The sequence below is a fragment of the Podarcis raffonei genome, chromosome 15 (genome assembly GCF_027172205.1).
Source record: "Podarcis raffonei isolate rPodRaf1 chromosome 15, rPodRaf1.pri, whole genome shotgun sequence".
Lineage (NCBI taxonomy): Eukaryota > Metazoa > Chordata > Lepidosauria > Squamata > Lacertidae > Podarcis > Podarcis raffonei.
Window position 1 is genome coordinate 33,967,764 of NC_070616.1, and position 21,413 is coordinate 33,989,176.

Here is a 21,413-nt window from a genome sequence, read left to right on the forward strand (position 1 = left end):
CACTGGAAAGCATTTCAAGTTGTTAAGAAATGCGATCCCTCTGGAGAAATGTGGCTTAGTTTCTTTGAAAGCCCCCTGATGGTTGATTCACATGCAGGTCAATCAGCAGGACTGAATTTTGGGGTACACCCTGAAGTAGCCATGACATTACTTTGCTGCACACTGCAGTCTTGATTTGGCCATGCGGGTATTTTCCTACGTCCCCATTAGCCAACTTCCAGAAGCTGTTGCAGCTTGGCAGTGGTGCTGCAGAATATTTTTCACTACGCTGGAAAACCTTAGGACATGGTTGGAACTTGATGAAAGTATGATATAACTAATTGCACTGGGCTCCTGGGTAGTGTTGATGGAAACACAGTCACTCCCTGTAGATCTCATGTATCATCTCATTATTACCAAAGTAATTAATGTCCTGAGAAGTAGCAGGTCAGTTTTCAAAATGTGCTTCTAGGAACATAGGATACCGAGTGGGAGTTTTGGTTCATCTAGCTCAGTATTATCCAGGCATAGGCAAACTCAGCCCTCCAGATGTTTTGGGACTACAACTCCCATCATCCCTAGCTAACAGGACCAGTGGTCAGGGATGATGGGAATTGTAGTCCCAAAACATCTGGAGGGCCAAGTTTGGGGATGCCTGGTATTATGCATGCTAACTGGCAGTAGCCTTCCAGGGTTTCAGGAACTGCCTTCAGAGTTTTGAGAAGCTGATTTTCTGGCACCTCCTGCTATTGAGCAACCATCCATCCTCATTCTGATTTAACTCCTGGACTGCTGCTCTGTGGGTTTTCCCTGACCGTTGTAACTCCTGGCTCAGCGCCTCCTTTGGGAAATGTCTCCCAGGCCAGAAAATCCCTTTCCTTCAATTGTCGGTGTTTCTCAGGGTGGAGATCCACAATAAAAATATGGCTGAGCCAAAGTCTCCCCTAATTTAATAGGACCATTCATTTCCCCCACGAACATCAGCAAATGGGGGTGGGAGCGAGCAAATTCTCAGAACTTTCAGGTGTGTGGAGGTGTACCGTTAAAGGTGAGGTGTTCCAAGATGTCTTCTTCTTTACAGGAATAAAAGCACTCTTTTGCCACGTAAAAGCAACAGCTAGTTTGCTATTTGTTTGGACAGAACACTCCATGAGAACAGAGTTATGGGGGATTTGTTCCCCCTCCTCAAGAATGCCCCCGGGAGCAGTGCTGAAACATGGAGGAGTGTTGTTCCCTTAGGGAATTCTATCTCCTAAAGATGAATCCAATCTTTGAAGGAGGTGCTTCTTCTAACCCCAACCCCAGAAATTCTGAAAATGGCCTGGGCTTTGGCAGGCAAAGTTGCAGGCACAAGTTGTTCTGTGAGAGTCTTAACAGAGGAGTGCTTAGGAAGAAAGCAGCAACCACAGAGATAGTGTTATTAGAATGAGCTTTCAGCTTTTTGACATCTTTTTTTGCCCTCTGATCTGTAGGGATTTCTGCTGGTTGGGACGGCAGTGAAATGCTATTGATCTCTTCCTTTGTGAATGCACACATCTGCTGAAGTCACAAAGTGACTGCATTTGAGCATCCAGTCTCTGTGCATTTTTTTGTAAAAGTCCTGTTCTCTGCATAATTCTGCCTTTGGATTTTAGCCATGTCCTCTGATGCTTTGCAGATTTGGACAGAAGTATATATTAATAGCCCTGACGCACTTGGAATCCTCATGGAAGCTTTTAACTGACTGGTTCACTTTTGTCAGATGCTCAATTATTATTTAAGTGGTTCCTTAAAGATTCCTGAAATTAGCCTAAATAAAAGTTATCGATATATAGTTATCTATTTCAGCAAAGTTAGTTCCATGCTGGTCATTTCATCTTTCTTTCTTTCGTTCTTTCGTTCTTTCTTTCTTTTTGCATTTTTATTGATTTGGGGGTTGTTGTTTTTTTGCAAAGTTATAAAAATAGCACACCCACCAAGCAACCATTTCTACAACCAAGCCATCTCCTCTCACAAACACACATTTATTTATGTACCTTGGAGCAAAGCTGTTACGTCCCAAACATCTGCCTCATTCCCTACAGACCCTCTTGCATGTTAAGATCAGATTGGTAGTTCCACTGCCCTCAGAAGTTCAGGGGCGGTGGCCCAGGAGAGAGCTGGTAAAAAGGAACCATCAAATATGGTTTTTCCTTCTAAAGATTAATGGTGACTCCCCCCCCCCCCATTTTTAATGATTTTACACTTCCTTCATTACTGCCAAAGGGCACCCTATGTTGAAGTTACGGTCCCATACAATGGTCATCATGAGGGTGGGGGAGGATTATCAACTAATATTTTGTTAAGTGGGTGAAAACCCTAGATATTGCATAATTTTTTGGCATTTGAAATGCTGAGGTGGTTTGAGGTAAGCATAAAAAAAGAGTCCTGAGGTGTGTGTTTTTTACCTGCTCCAAATGGAAGTTAATGCTTAGGGAAGCTTTTAATATTTGATGCATTACTGTATTTTAATATTTTGTTGGAAGCCCCCCAGAGTGGCTGGGGAAGCCCAGCCAGATGGGCAGGGTATAAATAATAATTATTATTATTATTATTATTATTATTATTATTATTATTATTATTATTACCAGTAAATGAACTAAAATCTTCCTTTAATAGAAAAACAGAAACGGGATGTCAACTATATGTTTAGGTTTTTCAAAGGAGACCTGTTCATTTACTTTTATGAATTAGCAGTACATATTGGGAAGGAACAGTAGTATTAATGTCAAATAAGTAAATGAAGGCTGCAAATCTTGGAACAGCAGTCATTTGTAAATCCCATTGGGCTCAATGGGAGTGACTCCTGAGAAGACATGCCTAGACGGCGAGTAACTGGGCAGTAATTCTTATTAGCTTATCCTGAGTCCACATGGGGGCAAGACATAGGTGGGGCACCTCCAGCCTCCAGGACAAATAACGTGACAAAAATGCTGCAGATTGAGAACCTCTGCTTCCCTGATCATTCCCTTGCAGGGAATGTAAATTTGTGCCATGTAAATCAGTGCCATGTAGATTTGGTGCCGAATGGAAGCCACGCTGCCAGGGTCAGATCCACTTGAGGGCTCCTGATCAGCACATCTGGCATTTGGTGCCAAATTCAAATGGTGTCAAAGGCAAGCAGCACATGCAGATGAACAAATGGGAACCCTATTTGATATGCTGTAAATGTCATTGCCCAGCTTGTGAGCCAGTGTGGTGTAGTGGTTAAGAGCGGTAGACTCGTAATCTGGTGAACTGGGTTCGCATCCCCGCTCCTCCACATGCAGCTGATGGGTGACCTTGGGCTAGTCACACTTCTTCTTTTTCTTTTTTTGCATACAAAGATGTGTTTATTAGGAGAAATTTGCACTAAAATGGTGATGAATTTTCAGGAGGCTTTCAAAGTAGTAATTATAGCAAATTGCTACAAAATGTCGAGAACAGAATTTAATACAGTGGTACCTCGGTTTTTGAACGTAATCCGTTCTGGAAGACTCTTCAAGTTCCGAAACGTTTGAAAACCAAAAACTTAATACAGAAGCCTCTCAGCCTCACTCACCTCACAGAGTGTTTGTTGTGAGGGAGGAAGGGAAAAGGAGATTGTTAGCCGCTTTGAGACTCCATAGGGTAGTGATAAAGCGAGATATCAAATCCAAACCCTTCTTCTCAGTGGCACACGGCCTCGCCACATTTTGCAAATGAGCATGCTTATAACAGCCATGTCCCCATAACAAGGCAAATTTTGCAAGCCCTCTTCTGACCATTGCTTTTAAAAACCAAGGGAGTGTTTGCTCATAAGAAAAGCTCCTAGAAAAGCAAAAGCATATTTTCCTTCTAGGGATCCCTTGCCCCGATTCTCTGAGAACCTGTTGGTCAAAGCTATTGTGGCGTAGTGGTTAGAGCGTTAGACTTGGCTTGGGAAGACCTGGGATCAAATCTCACTTGGCCATGAGGTTCACTGGCAATTGACTTTGGGTCAGTTGCCATCTCTCAGCCTAACCTACTTCACAGGGTTAATGTAAGGTTAAAATTGGAGGAGTGGGCATGTATGCTACCTGTGCAATAAACATGTACTAGATAAAAATAAAATAAAATATAAACTATTGGCCAGCCTCCTGCCAAGCTCATTTTGACCCCTTTTGCAAGAGCTTCTGGGTGCTTGGGAACTGGAGCAGCAATATCAGCCTCACCTGTGCCTCACTCAATGTGCAGCAGCAGGGCCGGCTCTAACCATTAAGCAGACTAAAGAAGCCTTCTCAGGCAAATGATCTAGGGCAGGCATAGGCAAACTCTGGCCCTCCAGATGTTTGGGACTGCAACTCCCATCATCCCTTACCACTGGTCCTGTTAGCTAGGGATGATGGGAATTGTAGTCCCAAACATCTGGAGGGCCAGAGTTTGCCTATGCCTGATGTGGGGTGTCATGAAAGGGCAGGAAATGGTTCGTTAGTTTTTACTGTCAGGGAACATACTTGTGGAATTTATTGTCTCAGGTGTGAAAGTAGCTTGACTGCTTTTAGATAGTATGAGTTGTAGCCAACCAAATTCTGCTCACAGTAGCCCCATTGAAATGAGTGGATCTTAGTTGTGTCTTTTAATACAAACGGTCTCCTCTGAGTAGGACTAACATTGGATGCAACCCTATGCACCTTGACTGGGGGTTGGGGGTACTATTTGTTCCTCAGGCAGAAAAATGTCTTGCGCCGCATCCGTGCAGCATACAAGGTTAATGGGAGAGTTCTGGTAAAGGGTTACATTCGGGGCTAGTCCTACTCAGAGCCAACCCGCTGAAGTTAATAGTCTTCATTAATTGGCTTCATTAATTTAGCTTCATTAATTTCAGCGGGTCTACTTTAGGACTGGCACTGGTTGCCAAAGTACAGAGTTTGGAAAGGAACTAATTCTGGTTCATGTTTGCCCTTTGGCGAAGCAAACTGCTTTTGTTCACATTCAGTTCATCATTCAAGCCCATGCATATAATCCTCAGCACAAACCCCACTAAAAATCAGCATTCAGAGGGTTACAAGTTTCTGTGCTAAAGTATAAAATATATGTAAGAAGACTAAGAAAAACAACAAAACGCACCACAGCGGAATATGAACTGTTTAATTTTATTTTCCCCAACAAGAATTATCTTTAGGCTTAAAGGTCCAAAGAGTCTAAAGAAGTTTAAAACAAAACAAAACCCCACGTTAGTGAAGTGAGTGAATTAAGTTCATTTTGAGGTAGAACTTTGAATGATTTCTAGTTCACCTTCAGCTAGAATACCCCAAAATGAACTTAATTCACATTTTGTTCACCCGGCAGTCATGAGACCTACTTTCAGGTGTAGTTCACATACTTCCAAATGTCACTAAACCGAACTAGTTCCTTCCAAGCACTGACAAAATACGAGAGGAAGTGACTGTGACCCTGAGTAGGTGCAGGAGTGGAAAAAGGAATGCAATTCTTCTGTGCACACACAGAGAGTGTGAGCGCCAGAGCCGATTTGTTTCGCTTCTGGCTTTCTGAGATATGTGGCAAGGTGCAGCTCCCTGCATTGCGAAGGCCACTTTGCCACCTCGTAGAGGATTTCTGGGCTGGAGTGAAATCTTTGCGTTATGAGCCTCTTTCAAAGTCACACGGGCCTCTTTATCCTCATCTCTTAAATGTGTCCCTCTGGTGAAAAAGGTCACTTTGCACAAATGATACCTTGGTGGGGTTTTTATGGCTCTTGGAACTTCTGTGTCATCGTTTGTTCGCTTCGCTGCTCCTCTTGGTTCCTTCTTTCACTTCTCTTCCCACCCCCCACCCCCCACTCCAACGGACTAAGTTGAATAGACGTGGTGTTTTATAAAACACAGCTCCATTTCCCATTAGCTGTTCCTTGAGTGTGACTTCTTTCCTGCTTAGGCAGCTGAAACTGGAGACGGAAGAGGCAGCGGGGAAATGTAGTTAACTGTTCATTCCTACTGGGAGTTTCGGGGGGGTGCGGATTCTGACACTAGAAGAGCTTCATCATACTGTCACACTTTCCCACCAAAGTCTGTTTGAATTCTTTTACTTGTGCAAAGAAGGGCAATAGTAGAAGACTGCTAAAAATGAAATGGAACACCGACGCCCTAGAGCAAGTCCGTCAGGATGCCCAAACACCATGCCCAAACACAGAACAGTTCAGGTTCCAGGTACATTTCCCCCCATCCCTCCCAGCCACCCTGATCCGCAAAATACTTTCCTGGCCCAGCACCTTGAACTCTGTCCCTGCATTCCCTCCCTGTAGTTACCTTGGGAAGCTACAATTGCCTCTGATCAGGGTTTTGTGGCAGGGATACCCGCGCATACCAGAAAAAAAGGGATGTGGGTGGCGCTGTGGTCTAAACCACTGAGCCTCTTGGGCTTGCTGATTGGAAGGTCAGCAATTTGAATCCCCGTGATGGGGTGAGCTCCTGTTGCTCTGTCCCAGCCCCTGCCAACCTAGCAGTTCGAAAGCACGCCAGTGCAAGTAGATAAATAGGCGGGAATGTAAATGGCATTCCTCTGTGCTCTGGTTTCTGTCATGGTGTTCCGTTGCGCCAAAAGTGGTTTAGTCCTGCTGGCCACATGACCCAGAAACTAACTGCAGACAAATGCTGGCTCCCTCGGCCTGAAGGCGAGATGAGCGCCATAACCCCATAGTTGCCTTTGACTTAACCGTCCAGGGGTCCTTTACCTTTTTACTTTTACTTACATACCAGAAATGGAGGCAGAAATTTGTGGCAGTGCATACCAGAAATTTAGGTTTGCACAGTTAAAAGTGTCTACCCCAACCTTTTAAAGTGGTTTTTCAGAGTTTAGGTACTGACTGAGAAGCACACTGAAAAATGCAGGAGTAATGAACTATTAGCAGGAAGATGTGAAAATGTTGCATGAGCAAATGAGGATTTCAGACTTTCAAATTGCAGTGGCACCCTGAACGGAGCCAAAATCCACCCACGACACCCCCTGGCCCCTTGTCTTCCATTCTGCTCAGTTAACTGTGTCACAGTTTCAACAGCCCGCAGTGCCCCCTAGAGCCGGCTCCCAGTGCAGCAGAACTGGTCAGACTGCCATAAATCCACCTCTGAATGTCCACTGTTATATATATATAAACCACCCTGCAAACTAACTAGAATAAATGCTCAATAAAGACTGGGCAGTCTAACCTCTGTGTAAGCTTTGTATGAGCAAATCAGGATGATTGCTCAGTAAACTAGTGGTCTGGAGCCATCCTTAAACTCCCAAGGGCCACTGCAGCCAGGGACGCAGGTGGCGCTGTGGGTTAAACCACAGAGCCTAGGACTTGCCGATCAGAAGGTCGGCGGTTTGAATCCCAGCAACAGGGTGAGCTCCCGTTGCTCGGTCCCTGCTCCTGCCAACCTAGCAGTTCGAAAGCACTTCAAAGTGCAAGTAGATACATAGGTCTGGGGGGGAAGGTAAACGGCATTTCTGTGCGCTGCTCTGGTTCGCCAGAAGCGGCTTAGTCATGCTGGCCACATGACCCGGAAGCTGTACGCTGTCTCCCTTGGCCAGTAAAGTGAGATGAGCGCTGCAACCCCAGAGTCGGTCACGACTGGACCTAATGGTCAGGGGTCCCTTTACCTTTACCTAATAGGCGTTAGGTCTCTTCTGCATTGCCCCACCACCACCACCCTAGAGCGATCCAACCCAAACTGAGACCTAATCACAAATGCTGGACCAGGCACCAAACCAAATCAGGAGGACCTTGCATAGCCCTAGTTTGAAAGATGTTCCTGCTTTCATCTAATTCTGTTATCTGCCCTGTAAGAGAGAAATTCCCATGAGTGTTTAGTACGAAATGAACTTGCCTCTGAATTCAGGTTGGACCATTGAGGTTCCTAATGTACCATAGGCCTATGGATTTCACACTTCTGTAGCATACCATCATCATAGCCTGTTTAGTTGTGTGCCACAAAATTGTGCCCAAAGTGGTTTACAACATATAAAACAAACTGTAAGTTTTTTTAAAAAGCATTTTGTACATACGAAGCATCACCCTGTTCCAGACGCCGTAGTTTGGAACTGAGATGCAAATCTTCAGACCTTCAGGGGCCCAAAACCACCTCTCAGCTGGGGAATTGCAGAAACTTTCTGCCCGGCCTTTAACCCACCAAACAGGTCTTATGTCCGATGTTATTGTGGGCGCTCATCCCACCTGGAAAGGTATTTAGATTCTCCTGAAACATACGTGTTTGTGATTTTGCTGAAAGGGTTCCTTGTGTGAAAGCATCGTTTTTTACAGAAAAGCCCGGACAGAAGGCAAAAGTAGACTTCCTATTCCAGTAGCTTAGCATAAATATTCCCTCCCCCTGCCCCCACCATATAAAAGACTGCTTGATGGGGCTTTTCAAAGGCAGCAGAACTGACTGTCATAAAAGGGCTGGATTTTATGAAAATAAAGAGGAAGCAATGGGAAAAACATCCTTTGAGGACAGAGCAACTGCTTTAATAATCTTCTGGTTCTGCTAGGGGCCAGTAATATTGAGCATAATCTCTCCAAATACACAGGAGAATCTGTCTTTTGAAAATTGGGAATCTGCATAAAAATCCTGCACTTCATATGTTGCTTTATAATAAATTAAAGCATCTCTAATGGAAGTTCTTTCCTGCTATTTTGTCCTTGAAGTTTAGGGAATAAAGTCCTGAAAAGTGAGCGCATACATTAAAGATGCAATATCTTTCCAAGCATGTTGCGGATGAACCCTGGTGATCAGAGTACACGCGGTGAAAGTGCACTTGATTGTTGTCAGTCAGATGAACAAGAAGACGGTTTTGCTGCCTCTTATTTTCTGATTTTGTGTCTTGGTATTTCGCTCTAGGACAGTAAAGACTACATAAATCTGGTACAGCTGTAAAACTGAGAAGGGTGGAATCATCTGTGTACTGCAGTAAGCAGTATACCCCAAACTGACTTAGGTGTTTTCATGCTAGTGAGAGACTTGAAGTCTGGTATGTGATACAAATCTTATCCTGATTAAATATATGAGGCATACATTTTGATGTTTCTTCTGATGTTCCTCCAACTGTTGCTCATTTCTCATGTTGCGTGTTGAGGACCCCCAAGACACCCCCAAATAAAAACACGGTTCACACATCATTTTTGTTTTGGTTTTTGGCATAATTTTGGTAACAACTTTATTGAATTACAGTATATGAGTGGTTGCTTAGGCATTGGTTAGCGACTATCTGTTCCGACTTGGAGGTAGGAACAGAACTGACAACTGCACCCCTGCGGAAGTCAGTAAGGGTAAACAATTTTGGGGAGAGAATAAAGCTGGGTGCCAGGCTCTCACCTCTCCCCAAATGCTCCCAGGGGCTCTTTCGTGGCCCTAGCCCTTTGCCAGGGATCCGGACAAAAGCATGGTGAGCCCCTGGATTCCTTTAATGGAATACCCTTGCTGCAGCAGCATTGGAGGGGCAGGCACAGCCAACCACATCCCCTCCACCAACCAAAAATTAACCAATGCCTAACCGCAGCAGGACGCGGGTGGCGCTGTGGGTTAAACTACAGAGCCTAGGACTTGCCGATCAGAAGGTCAGCAGTTCGAATCCCCACAACGGGGTGAGCTCCCGTTGCTCGGTCCCTGCTCCTGCCAACCTAGCAGTTTGAAAGCGCGTCAAAGTGCAAGTAGATAAATAGGTATCTCTGGCGGGAAGGTAAACGACATTTCCGTGTGCTGCTCTCGTTCGGCAGAAGCGGCTTAGTCATGCTGGCCACATGACCCGGAAGCTGTACGCTGGCTCCGTCATCCAGTAAAGCGAGATGAGCTCCACAACCCCAGAGTCGGCCACGACTGGATCTAATGGGCAGGGGTCCCTTTACCTTTACCTAACCGCAACCTTACAAGTTGTGACGGTTTGCTACAAAGTAGGCAAAACCCAAATGGCGCCAGCCAATCAGCCAAATGGTAAAATTCCTGCCAGGCCCCTGCCCCAAAGCAGACGACCCCATGATAGGCATAGCAAGGTCAGTGTGAACAAACCCTAAACAAAGGGATGGTGAGCAGGCAATCCGATGTGCGCAGCAAAAAGAGGAAGCTCAACGCTGCGCACAGAGAACATATATAGCACCCCCATCAATCAAATAAAATGCAACAATCAATTTTCCCCAGCAACAATTGAAGGTGTCCAATCAAATTTGTGGCCATCCAAACTAACCCGCCCAGCAACAGGGGATGTCATGGTTGCTCCCACCGCAACATGTGCTCTCCATGAAGGAGAACCTGCTTTATCATGGAAATGAAAGCAAAAGGACGCCCAGAACATCATGTCTCTGATCCCCCATTTCCTGTCATTTCCATGTCAGGTGAAGACTCAGGTTCCTTAATCTAAGCCACTGTCAGTTTTTATCCTGTTCTGTTCCGTTTGTAATATTTGTAGCTCATTTTCATTTTTTACTCTTTGGTAAGCTAATATGGGAATGCCAACTGATCAATGAAAGACAAGACGTATCTGTTAGAAATAATTAAAATGGATTCTGGACCAGTTTCCTAACTGTTTTTTAACAGTGGTCCCACCAGGAGAGAATTGCAGTAGCCCAACCTAGATGGTATCAAGAAAAGTAGCAATATAAATAAATATGCTGATGAGTATAAATGTAGTAAATAAATGCATAAGTTATAAACAGTACTGTAGTTTCTTCTTTTGCCACCAACTCTTCCTTTTTTTTAACCTTCTCATATTTGCCTCTTCTTAAAGAGGTGCTGTGAGCCAATGCAGCCTTGGAACCTTCCCCAACAGGAGTTCGTCATAGTCAGCAAGCTGGTGCTTTGATCAATCATTAGCATCAACCTTCTGGTTTAATTAAGTCCAAAGAAAGTGACCCGGGGAAGGCAGGCTGGATGGCTTCATGTCAGAGCTGCCTTAACAGGCGACAATGGTACTTTGTTAAAATGCATTAACGTTCACTTTACATTCCTCTCATCTCTTTAAAAGCTCCAAAATCTCTTGCATTACACAGACCTCTGGTCACTTGGCTGTGAAATGCATTCAGTCCGTAGCAATGGAGGCAATACAATTGCTTTAAATCCTGTTTAGAATTTCCAAAAGCCCTTTGGAAGCCCATAGTGATTCATTAGCCTTGTTCAGGCCAGCAACAATGGAGGCAACAAGGCATTTGCACCATGAATTTTTCGGAGTTTTAGTCTGAGCGCTCCCTTTGTGCCTTTCTTTCTCAGCTTGTTGCCATTGCTATTGTGTGTGTGTGTGTGTGTGTGTGTGTGTGTGTGTGTGTGCACAACCTTTGTTTTATTTTACTCTGAAGTTTTCAACTCCTTTTCTCCATACTGCAGGGACAATCTGCTACTTCAGAGATCAATCCAGATGTTTTCTCTTAGTGCTACTGCAGTTGTTTCCAGGGCCCTTCTTGCTTTGCATTGGTGACACGTTACATGCTTGGTAGCGGCCTCTAGATTATGAAACCACTTTTTTCCAGTTGTCCCCCAATCTGGCTACTTTTAGGTGTGTTGTGAAGACCTTTTTATCCCACCAGGCCTTTGGGGTGTACATTTTTTCTCCTGTTGACCTTGCTTGTGTTCAGTTCTGCTTGTTTTATATGTTCCTGCTAGTTTTTAAGTGGGTTTTGTTGTTGCTGTTACTTTAATTCATAGGAGCCAGCTCCTACGGACTGAGGTCAATAAAATATTTGAGGGAGTCACCCCCCCCCCAAAGTTGATGGGCATGTCCATTCAAATAGTGTGTGTGTGTCGTGTCATGTGATCAATTATGGGGGCGGGGCTTACCTCCCCCTTGCCCCCCATGTTCAAGTTGACACCCCTGCATTAATTATATATTTGCTGTCCATCCTGTGCTCCCTTTGGGAGGAAGAAGCAGAGTATAAACCCATTGAAATAGATCAGCTTTCCATAGCTTCCCCAACCCTTATGTCAGAAATAATACATTTTTCACAACCTAGATGGGGTTGTTTGGCTCTCATACACTGATTTAGAAATGGTCCACATTTATTATGTTTGGGAGTGACCAGTTTCAGGATGACGTGAGACCATATGCTTTCTCTGTGATTTCTTACTTTGGCAGGTCTGCCTGGAAGCAATCCCTATTGTGATCAGTGGGGCTTGCTCCCAGGTAAGTATGTACGAGATTTTGTCCTATTCACATTGGCCGTATTGAATCTCCATGTTCATAGGTAAAGGTAAATGGACCCCTGACCGTTAGGTCCAGTCGTGGCCGTCTCTGGGGTTGCGGCACTCATCTTGCTTTATTGGCAGAGGGAGCCAGCGTACAGCTTCCGGGTCATGCGGCCAGCATGACTAAGCTGCTTCTGATGAACCAGAGCACATAGCTGTCAACCTTCCCTTTTTTTGCTGGAAATTCCCTTATTCCAGTGCCATTTCCTGCTGCTTTCTGCTGCTATCCCGGACTGTTAGATATCCCATAGACTGTCCCCAGGACAGGTGAGGCTGCTGTTCCCTTATTTTCGAGGCTGCTGATCCCTTATTTTCAAATCTGCAAGTTGACAGCTATGCCAGAGCAGCGCACAGAAACACCGTTTACCTTCCCGCCGGAGCAGTACCTATTTATCTACTTGCACTTTGATGCGCTTTTGAACTGCTAGGTTGGCAGGAGCAGGGACCGAGCAACGGGAGCTCACCCCGTCGCGGGGATTCGAACCGCCGACCTTCTGATCAGCAAGTCCTAGGCTCTGTGGTTTAACCCACAGCGCCACCCATGTCCCATGTTCATAGGTAGCATGCCTTTGAATACCAGTGACTGGCAACAAGAAGAGAGGGATTTAATGCTCAGATTCTGGGCTTCCAAGAGACATCTTGCTGATCACTATTAAAAAATGCTGGGCCAGCTCAGGCTTTCATTTGATCCACCCAGCAGGGCACTTCCTATGATCATCTTGGGGAAAAATAAACTTTCACACCAGAACTTAGCAGGTACCTAGCACTTGTGATTGGTAGTCTGTGTATGCCAGGCAAGACTTCCGGGGCTCACTTTGCAGAGTGTTATTTCATAGGTGAGGAACTTGTGACCCTCCAGATGTTGCTGGCCAGCAACTCCCATAGCCCCCAACCATTGTACATACCACTTGAGACTGATGAGAGTTGTAGTTCAATAGTTTCTGGAAAGGCAAATGTTCCTCACCCTGCTGTAAGAGAACTGCAGCCTGAAGAGAGTAAAGTAAGCAACTCTGTGGGCTTGTGATCCTGCTCCTCTTAGCTGTGACCTTTTGGTCTCTTCCAACTGAGTCTCTTTCCATTGACTTTCTTGAGCAGAATAGGTTGGAAAGACCTCTGCATTGCCCGCATTCCTGTCTCCTCTTCCAAGGCAGGCTTAGTACATTATTGGTATAGCTTGAAACCAACCTGACCTCTGTCTGTATGCTGCAAAATACACGAAGGGCATTTAGACCTCATAATCTACTTCTGAGGCATGGAATCCCCTTTCGCTGCCAGGAAACCTTATACAGATACATTACCTACTCAAGGTATTTGCACAGGGGCCTTGCTCTTTATTTCTCTTTTAAACTTGGCACTATAGCACATTAACAGGGGACTCCATTAGGCATGGGGATAATTGCATTTATTCCAAGGAGCAATAATAGTTTAGCAAAAGCCACGTGCAAAAAGAGAGCACCCAGCCTGGTACCCATCAGCCAAACCACTTCTGCGCTGGTTGTACAATAAGTTCCGCTGGAGAATTCCATGTATGGTTTGACCAAAAGTAAGTGCATGAAACAGATACCATCTTTGATTCTACTTTGGTGGGTGGAGAGGGTGGGGTGGAGAGAATAGCAAAAGATAAATGCTGCTATTAAAAGATCTGGGTTAAGGGCTAAAAGATCTGGGTTAAGGGACATGGGTGGCGCTGTGGGTTAAACCACAGAGCCTAGGGCTTGCCGATCAGAAGGTTGGTGGTTCGAATCCCTGCGATGGGGTGAGCTCCCGTTGCTCGGTCCCTGCTCCTGCCAACCTAGCAGTTCGAAAGCACGTCAAAGTGCAAGTAGATAAATAGGTACCACTCCGGCGGGAAGGTAAACGGCGTTTCCGTGCACTGCTCTGGTTCGCCAGAAGCGGCTTAGTCATGCTGGCCACATCACCCTCCCTCGGCGAATAAAGCGAGATGAGCGCTGCAACCCTGGAGTCGGCCACGACTGGACCTAATGGTCAGGGGTCCCTTTACCTTTACTAAGGGCTAAAAAAGAGGCAGAGGAGTTAATGTTCTGCTGACCAGTGTAGTGGTTAGAGTCACCTTCCCTAACCTGGTGCCCTCCAGATGTTGGACTACAACTCCCATCATCCCTGACCATGGGCTGTGTTGGCTGGGCTGATGGGATTTGTAGTCCGACATCAGGAGGGCACAGGTTGGGTAAGGATGGGTAGAGTGTTCAATTCAAATTCTTACTCGGCCATGAAATTCACAGGGTGTTCTTGGGTCAGCCTTGCCTACCTCATAAGGTTGTTCTAAAGATAAAGGAGTGGGGAAGAAGTTTATATACTGCAATGAATTTGTTGGAGATAGACCAGGGTAAAAACACGAATAAAAATCGTGTAGAGAATAAAAGCTGCAACAGGTTAGGCCATCTGATCTCATCTACTATCTATATTTATTTACCTTCCATGGCTCAAATAGCAGTTTCTGGGGAATCGTGTTATATTGGGGAAATGGCATGTGCGGGGTTAAATATCCCTTTCCTCGGTGTCACAAACCTGATCTGATTCTGAGGCCCTCTTCCATATGTTTTTAAAATAGAACGCTCTGTTCAGATATCTCTTGTGTCTTCATGTGTAGCATTGGCTTGAGTTTCCAGTGTTTAATAAAAACCTTTATATACAAACATGCATCCATGACTAAAGAGAAGATTAAAAATGTTTCAAGAACAAATCAATGAACTGCAAAAGATTCTTGGAACTCCACAAACGCCAGCATCATTTTGGCATAAACACAGTTCAACAGCTACATATAGAAGAAAGTAGGCTGGTGGCACTGAAATTTCCATATGGAATACAGAAAATGTTGCTCTTTCACGCTCTGATATGCTTGCAAGCAAGGATGTAAGAAGGCATCAGTTTTCTGTTCCAACCTGTATTCTTGCAACCAGTGCTGTTTCCGTTCTGCTACAGTTTGGCTTCTGCTAAAATGTACATTATCTGTCTTGCTACTATGGCCCAAACTGACATAATTATGTAACTGAATGCATTTCGACGGGAGGAAAATGTCAAAAGCAATGCAGAAAACAATGTGGTTATTTATGCAATGCTGGTGGACTTAAAAAAAAACCCCTAATGATTAGCACATATCAGTTGCATTCACTTGCGGGATTTCCGTTCCTAACCTAACCTATTATTATTCAAAATTATAACAAGACATATTATCCAAAAACATATCATCCTTGTTCCCCCCCCCATTTTTCCTCCCTCCCCCCCACAAAACCCACCCACCCCCCGACTTCCCTCAGTTCCAGTCTTTGGTATCTCTAAGAATGCTGTTTTCTGCATGTTACAAAGTTGTATAGATCCTCAAACTATTTAGCTGATTATTATCAATAAAAAGTTTCTGAATGTTTATTCAAAACCTGCCAAGGAGTTCAGTTCACTTTGTTGCGTCTTCAGATACTTTGCAAAGGGTTCCCATTCATCCTTAAAGTCGCAGTTATCCTTGTCCCGTAGCTTATATGTCAGTTTTGCCAGTTCTGCATAGTCCATCAATTTTTCTTGCCATGATTCTTTAGTTGGGGTTTCCTCAGTCTTCCATCCTTGTGCTACCAGAACTCTCACGGCCGTTATCACATACATGAAGATGTTTTTCAACTTTTTTGGCAGGTCATTACCTACAATCCCCAACAAAAATGCCTCGGGTTTTTAAACAAATGTTAAATGGATTTTCTTCAATTCGTTGTATATCATTTCCCAAAAAAATTTAATTACCTTACAATCCCACCACATATGATAAAATGTCCCCTCCTTTTCCTTACACTTCCAACATATATTTGAATTAGTTTTGTACATTTCCCCTAACTGCACTGGTGTTGTGTACCATCTGTACATTATCTTCATGTAATTCTCCTTCAATAGGGAGCAATCTGTAAATTTTAAGTCAGTTTTCCATAATTTTTCCCAATCATCCATCATAATGTTGTGACCGCCCTTCCATTTCCTACAGAGGTTTCCGACATCCCTACTTTCAAGCAACCCGTAGAAATGCTAGTGGAATTCCCCGCTTCTCCTCCCAAAAGCAACTGTGTGTGCATAATTTGATTTCTTTTGCCTTTAAACCTCTTGCTTTCCTGTCCTCTTCTTAACAGATGACTGCCACAGCGCAACAGCCGGCCAAAGCCCAGCCAGTACACATCAACACACCTTCGGCAGCCGCCAACACTCCTATCCCCAGCACTCCCATCGACCCTCAGGCACAACTGGAGGCTGACAAGCGAGCTGTCTACAGGTACAGAGGGATTCTGCTGCCAGGCTGCTCTTTAATGTCGCTTCCCATCCCTGTAGCGGCATGCTGAGATATTACTGGAATCTGGCCTGGGGCTATCTTGTCAGCGAGATGCTGCACAGAGGCTGCTTCTTAGCCGTCTTTGTCAATAGACTGAAAAAGACAGGTTCCAGTGCATGTTCAACTAGGTGAGCCTCAAGCTGAGGACTTAAAAGAGATTTGCTTTCTTTGTTGGAGCTGGAGTTAAATTACAGGCAACAGAATGGTGATGTGGCAATGAATGTTTTGAACGATGGAGGAAGAATGGCTTAGGGGCCCTGTCTGCGTGATCCGTTTCTTCTTTGGCAATGCAAATACATTTTGATTCTCGCTGGCTGAACGCAGACCAAGCAAGCATTGAACTTCTGTTTTAGGGGTCGGACATATTCAAAGCACTCAAAAGTAAGATTGACTCCTGATTTAAAGAAATCTAAAAATTTCCTGGCGGTAGTTAAAGGTAAAGAACACCCAGGAGGTTAAGTCCGTCAAAGGCGGCTATAGGGTTGTGGCGCTCATCTCGCTTTCAGGCTGAGGGAGCCGGTGTTTGTCCGCAGACAGCTTTGTAGGTCATGTGGCCAGCATGACAAAACTGCTTCTGGTGCAACAGAGGACTGTGACGAGTGCCAGAGTGCATGGAAATGCTGTTTACCTTCCTGCCACAGTGGTACCTATTTATCTACTTGCACTGGCGTGCTTTTGAACTGCTAGGTTGGCAGGAGCTGGGACAGAGCAACGGGAGCTCACCACGTCATGGGGACTCGAACCGCCGACTTTCTGATCGGCAAGCCCAAGAGGCTCAGTGGTTTAGACCACAGCGCCACCCGCGTCCCTCTATCCTGGGAGTAAGCTCCATTGCATTCAGTAGGAACATGGAAAAGGGAGCCAGCGCTGCTCACCCCACAAAGCAACCAAATGAGAAACAGGTATGCTCCAGGTGCAAAGGATGTTGGTTGCCAGTTGGAAATAAAACTGTAGAAGGGAGAAAGGGGATTAGTTGCCGTGCTGAAACCTTTTCCATCTTGTAGTATCCTGGAAGAAGCCATGGCTGACTAGAACCTGGAAGAGGAGCACGTTTTGTTGCTGGTCCCACTTGTCGATATCTAAAAGCACTCTTAAAACAATATTAAAACGTATAGCATAAAAATAACATCTTAGAGAAGAGCCTTCACCAGAGGTGACATAATAGCGGTGGTAATTGTTTGCATGCATATAATACTCATTTGCTTGAACACCACCAGTGGTAACTCATTTTGGGGAATCACTCTTTGCTTTCTGCACCCACGGCCGACTGCCAATGGGCAGCCAATTGTCGGTGCAGTGCTTGAGTATGTCAACACTCCTGAAGGGGACTTGCGATGCCAGCGCTATGCGAAAAATCCCTCTGCAAATGAGCTGCGTGAGTGAGGCAGCCTGCAATTTTGAGTCCTTTTGTAATTTTTGATTTCACACTGCATATTAGCAGATTTGTGTTTTATATGTGAAGAAAGGAGCCTGAGAAAAGGGAAGCAGAGACTTTCATGCAGGATAGAACAGCGGCGGGTGGGGTAGGGTGGCAAGGCAAGGAGAAGTATGTTTGAATCGAAGCCTTGTATATCACACTGAGTGCCTAGAGGGGATCCTTTTTGTTTTTTTGTGTGTTTTTTTAATTAAAATTTCTTGCCTCTGGGTAGCATGACAGTTCAAAACCGCATTGGGGATTTTTCATTTCATGTCAATAAATTTAACAAGGCCCTATTCAATTCAAATTAAGGCTTAAGCTGTATCTTTTATGCTCTCCTCTTGGAGAGGACAGATAAAAAAGAAAAATATATGTGGCACTTAATTTCTCGTCTCGCACCTGCATGCTGATGCGCCAAATCCCCCAGCCTAAGCTAAAAGAGAGCAGTAAGAGGAGAATGTGATAGCAGTAAGTTTGTGTTGGTGGTGATTGATGTGTTAGGAAAGATCATCTCTTTCCACCAATCCAAAACTTCAGAACGAAGTGCCTGGTTCTGAATGGAACGTGCAGGAGTGTCTTGTTTGCTACCTGGCCAAAGTACAACACAGTTTGGGAGAGCCTCTGTATAAGAAACGGTACCTGGGTGTGTTTATTTTACTCTTCTCCTTCCATCCCCTTTTCCAGTTGCTCTGTGTCTACTAGCCTGCAAGCCCATGAGCAGGGCTAGTGCCATTGCTCCTAATTTTTGTTCAGCACCTATAGATTTTAGATCTTTCCTAAATCCTCATCATTGTTCTCTGCATGATTGTTCTGTGTTGGTCAGTAGGACACTGACTGTGGCTGGATGGGTGGGTGGGCAGGAACAATGGAGGGTGGGTGGGTTTTGTTGTTATGAAACAGAAAATTCAGTATTTTAATAGTTAAAGTAACAAGAATGATTGGGGCTAAGTTCCTCTCAGAAGTATTAAGAAACAGAAACCTACATGCTCAGATGAAACATAGTGATCGCCTTGGAACCCTTTCCCTGTACTTCTGTTTTATTTTGCTTTTGAAAATGTTTTTGGGGTTCTTTGGACTGAAATAAAGTATGTGTGTGAATGGGGAATGAGAGGTGGTGCCATTTTGTGCAGCAAAATGTCTTAGACTTCCCTGACGTTGATTAGTATCCATATAGAACTTAAAGAAGTAACTTTCTCCTGGTGTAAACTATATAAAGGTAAAGGTAAAGGTACCCCTGCCCATACGGGCCAGTCTTGCCAGACTCTAGGGTTGTGCGCCCATCCCACTTAAGAGGCCGGGGGCCAGCGCTGTCCGGAGACACTTCCGGGTCACGTGGCCAGCGTGACATTGCTGCTCTGGCGAGCTAGAGCCGCACACGGAAACGCCGTTTACCTTCCCACTAGTAAGCGGTCCCTATTTATCTACTTGCACCCAGGAGTGCTTTCGAACTGCTAGGTTGGCAGGCGCTGGGACCGAACAACGGGAGCGCACCCCGCCACGGGGATTCGAACCGCCGACCTTTCCATCGGCAAGCCCTAGGCGCTGAGGCTTTTACCCACAGCGCCACCCGCGTCCCTGTAAACTATATACACTTTCTTATATATGTAATAGGGACGCAGGTGGCGCTGTGGGTTAAACCACAGAGCCTAGGACTTGCCGATTGGAAGGTCGGTGGTTCGAATCCCCGCAACAGGGTGAGCTCCCATTGCTCGGTCCCTGCTCCTGCCAACCTAGCAGTTCAAAAGCACGTCAAAGTGCAAGTAGATAAATAGGTACCGCTCCGGCGGGAAGGTAAACGGCGTTTCCGTGCGCTGCTCTGGTTCACCAGAAGCAGCTTAGTCATGCTGGCCACATGACCCAGAAGCTGTACGCCGGCTCCCTCGGCCAATAAAGCGAGATGAGCGCTGCAACCCCAGAGTCAGCCACAACTGGTCCTAATGGTTAGGGGCCCCTTTACCTTAACAAGAATGATAATAAGTGATGCTAATTGCAAAATAATATTAACGTATGTGAAATCTGGCTGTGTATCAGTGATATATCAGGAACATTTCTGTCTCTTTTTTCTTACACACACACACACACCAGTACATAGTATGTCCATGCCTACAAGAGACAACAGGAAAACTCAGTTGTGGCACACTTTATTATGCCCATCTCCTGTTTTGTTCATGCCACTTACGGAGTTGGCCTTTGATCTCTTCCATCTTCTGCCACTTTTCCCATCTGAAATACATTAGTTGCTATGGAAATGCGTGGAGGAGGGCCCATGCAACTCCCAAATGCAAAGTAAAGGCAGTTTAATAACTGGTGCCTTGGCCTGAAAAATGCTCTGGATTACTTAAGGCCATTACTGGTGTACGTGTCTAATTTGTGTACACTCAGCGATGTGCTCCATAGAAGCAGCTAAGGATAGGAAGAGATACACCACCATACCAGGAAATGCAGCTTCAGAGAGACTTAAATTCCGACAGCCAAATTCTCATTTCTTACTTCCTGGTTCTCATTTAGCTGAGCTCCTTTGTTGAGCTGGCATACTTCATAGCAGCAACAGTGCGCTGCTCGGAGCTGAGCAAGGAAGTCACCACAGTAGGATCCAGGAGCAGCAAGAATAAGCTGAGATCCAGGAAAGGCTACCATGAGCCAAGCAAAGTTTCAACCTGATGTCAGCGGCAGGACTGAGGAGGAATTGTGGGGGCCACCCCTGCTTCTCCTGAACCTTCCTGAGAACAGGAGGACAGTATAGATTCAGAACAGTGGTTTGCAGAAGGGCATAGTTCAGAGGCTGCAGAGGGGAGAAGCTGGGAAGTATTGGGAGAGGAACAGCAGGAAGAAGAAGAAGAAGAAGAAGAAGAAGAAGAAGAAGAAGAAGAAGAAGAAGAAGCAGCACCAGGGGAGATACAGCTGACAGACTCAGTGTCCTTGGAAAGCCTTCCTGACCTCTTCTCTCCCAGGACCAGGTGAACATTGAGAGTAGTAGAACAGAAAGCTCAGAGACAGAAAGCTCAGATTAGCCGACGCAGGACTGACATAGAATAGGAGAGACGTAGGGGGTGGGGCTTTACTTGGAGCAACGCCATTATCTAGGGAAGACTGCATTTCTTTGTCTCTCTCTGTGAATAGTGAATAAAATTACTTGGTAAGAAATTTTATTGTTTATCTGATTCTTGGCTGCCACCAAAACCCGACGCCTGAACAGAAAGCCTTCAGTGCAGCCTTTCTCAACCTTGGGTCCCCAGATGTTGTTGAACTACAATTCCCATCACCCCTAGCTAGCAAGGCCAGAGCTCAGGGATGATGGGAGTTGTAGTCTAACAACATCTGAGGACCCAAGGTTGAGAAACACTGCTTTAGTGGCTCTATTCCAGGCATAGGCAAACTCGGCCCTCCAGATGTTTTTGGCCTACAACTCCCATGATCCCTAGCTAACAGGACCAGTGGTCAGGGATGATGGGAATTGTAGTCCCAAAACATCTGAAGGGCTGAGTTCGCCTATGCCTGCTCTATTCTCTCAAAGAGAGCCAATGGGTGGAATCAA

The 21,413-nt window shown here is 45.2% G+C and overlaps 1 protein-coding gene across 12 annotated transcripts in view; it reads left to right on the forward strand.

Moving 5' to 3' along the window:
• PKNOX2 (PBX/knotted 1 homeobox 2) overlaps positions 1 to 21,413 on the forward strand; it is a 439,557-nt gene that overhangs the window by 295,800 nt on the left and 122,344 nt on the right. For 11 of the 12 annotated variants that reach the window (XM_053367533.1, XM_053367525.1, XM_053367526.1 and 8 more), the window contains one exon: positions 16,265 to 16,404. In XM_053367533.1, the coding sequence (XP_053223508.1) occupies positions 16,265 to 16,404 (140 nt within the window). Of the gene's footprint in view, positions 1 to 16,264; positions 16,405 to 16,449; positions 16,590 to 21,413 lie in introns of those variants that run through there. The other variant, XM_053367532.1, reaches the window with a different exon arrangement.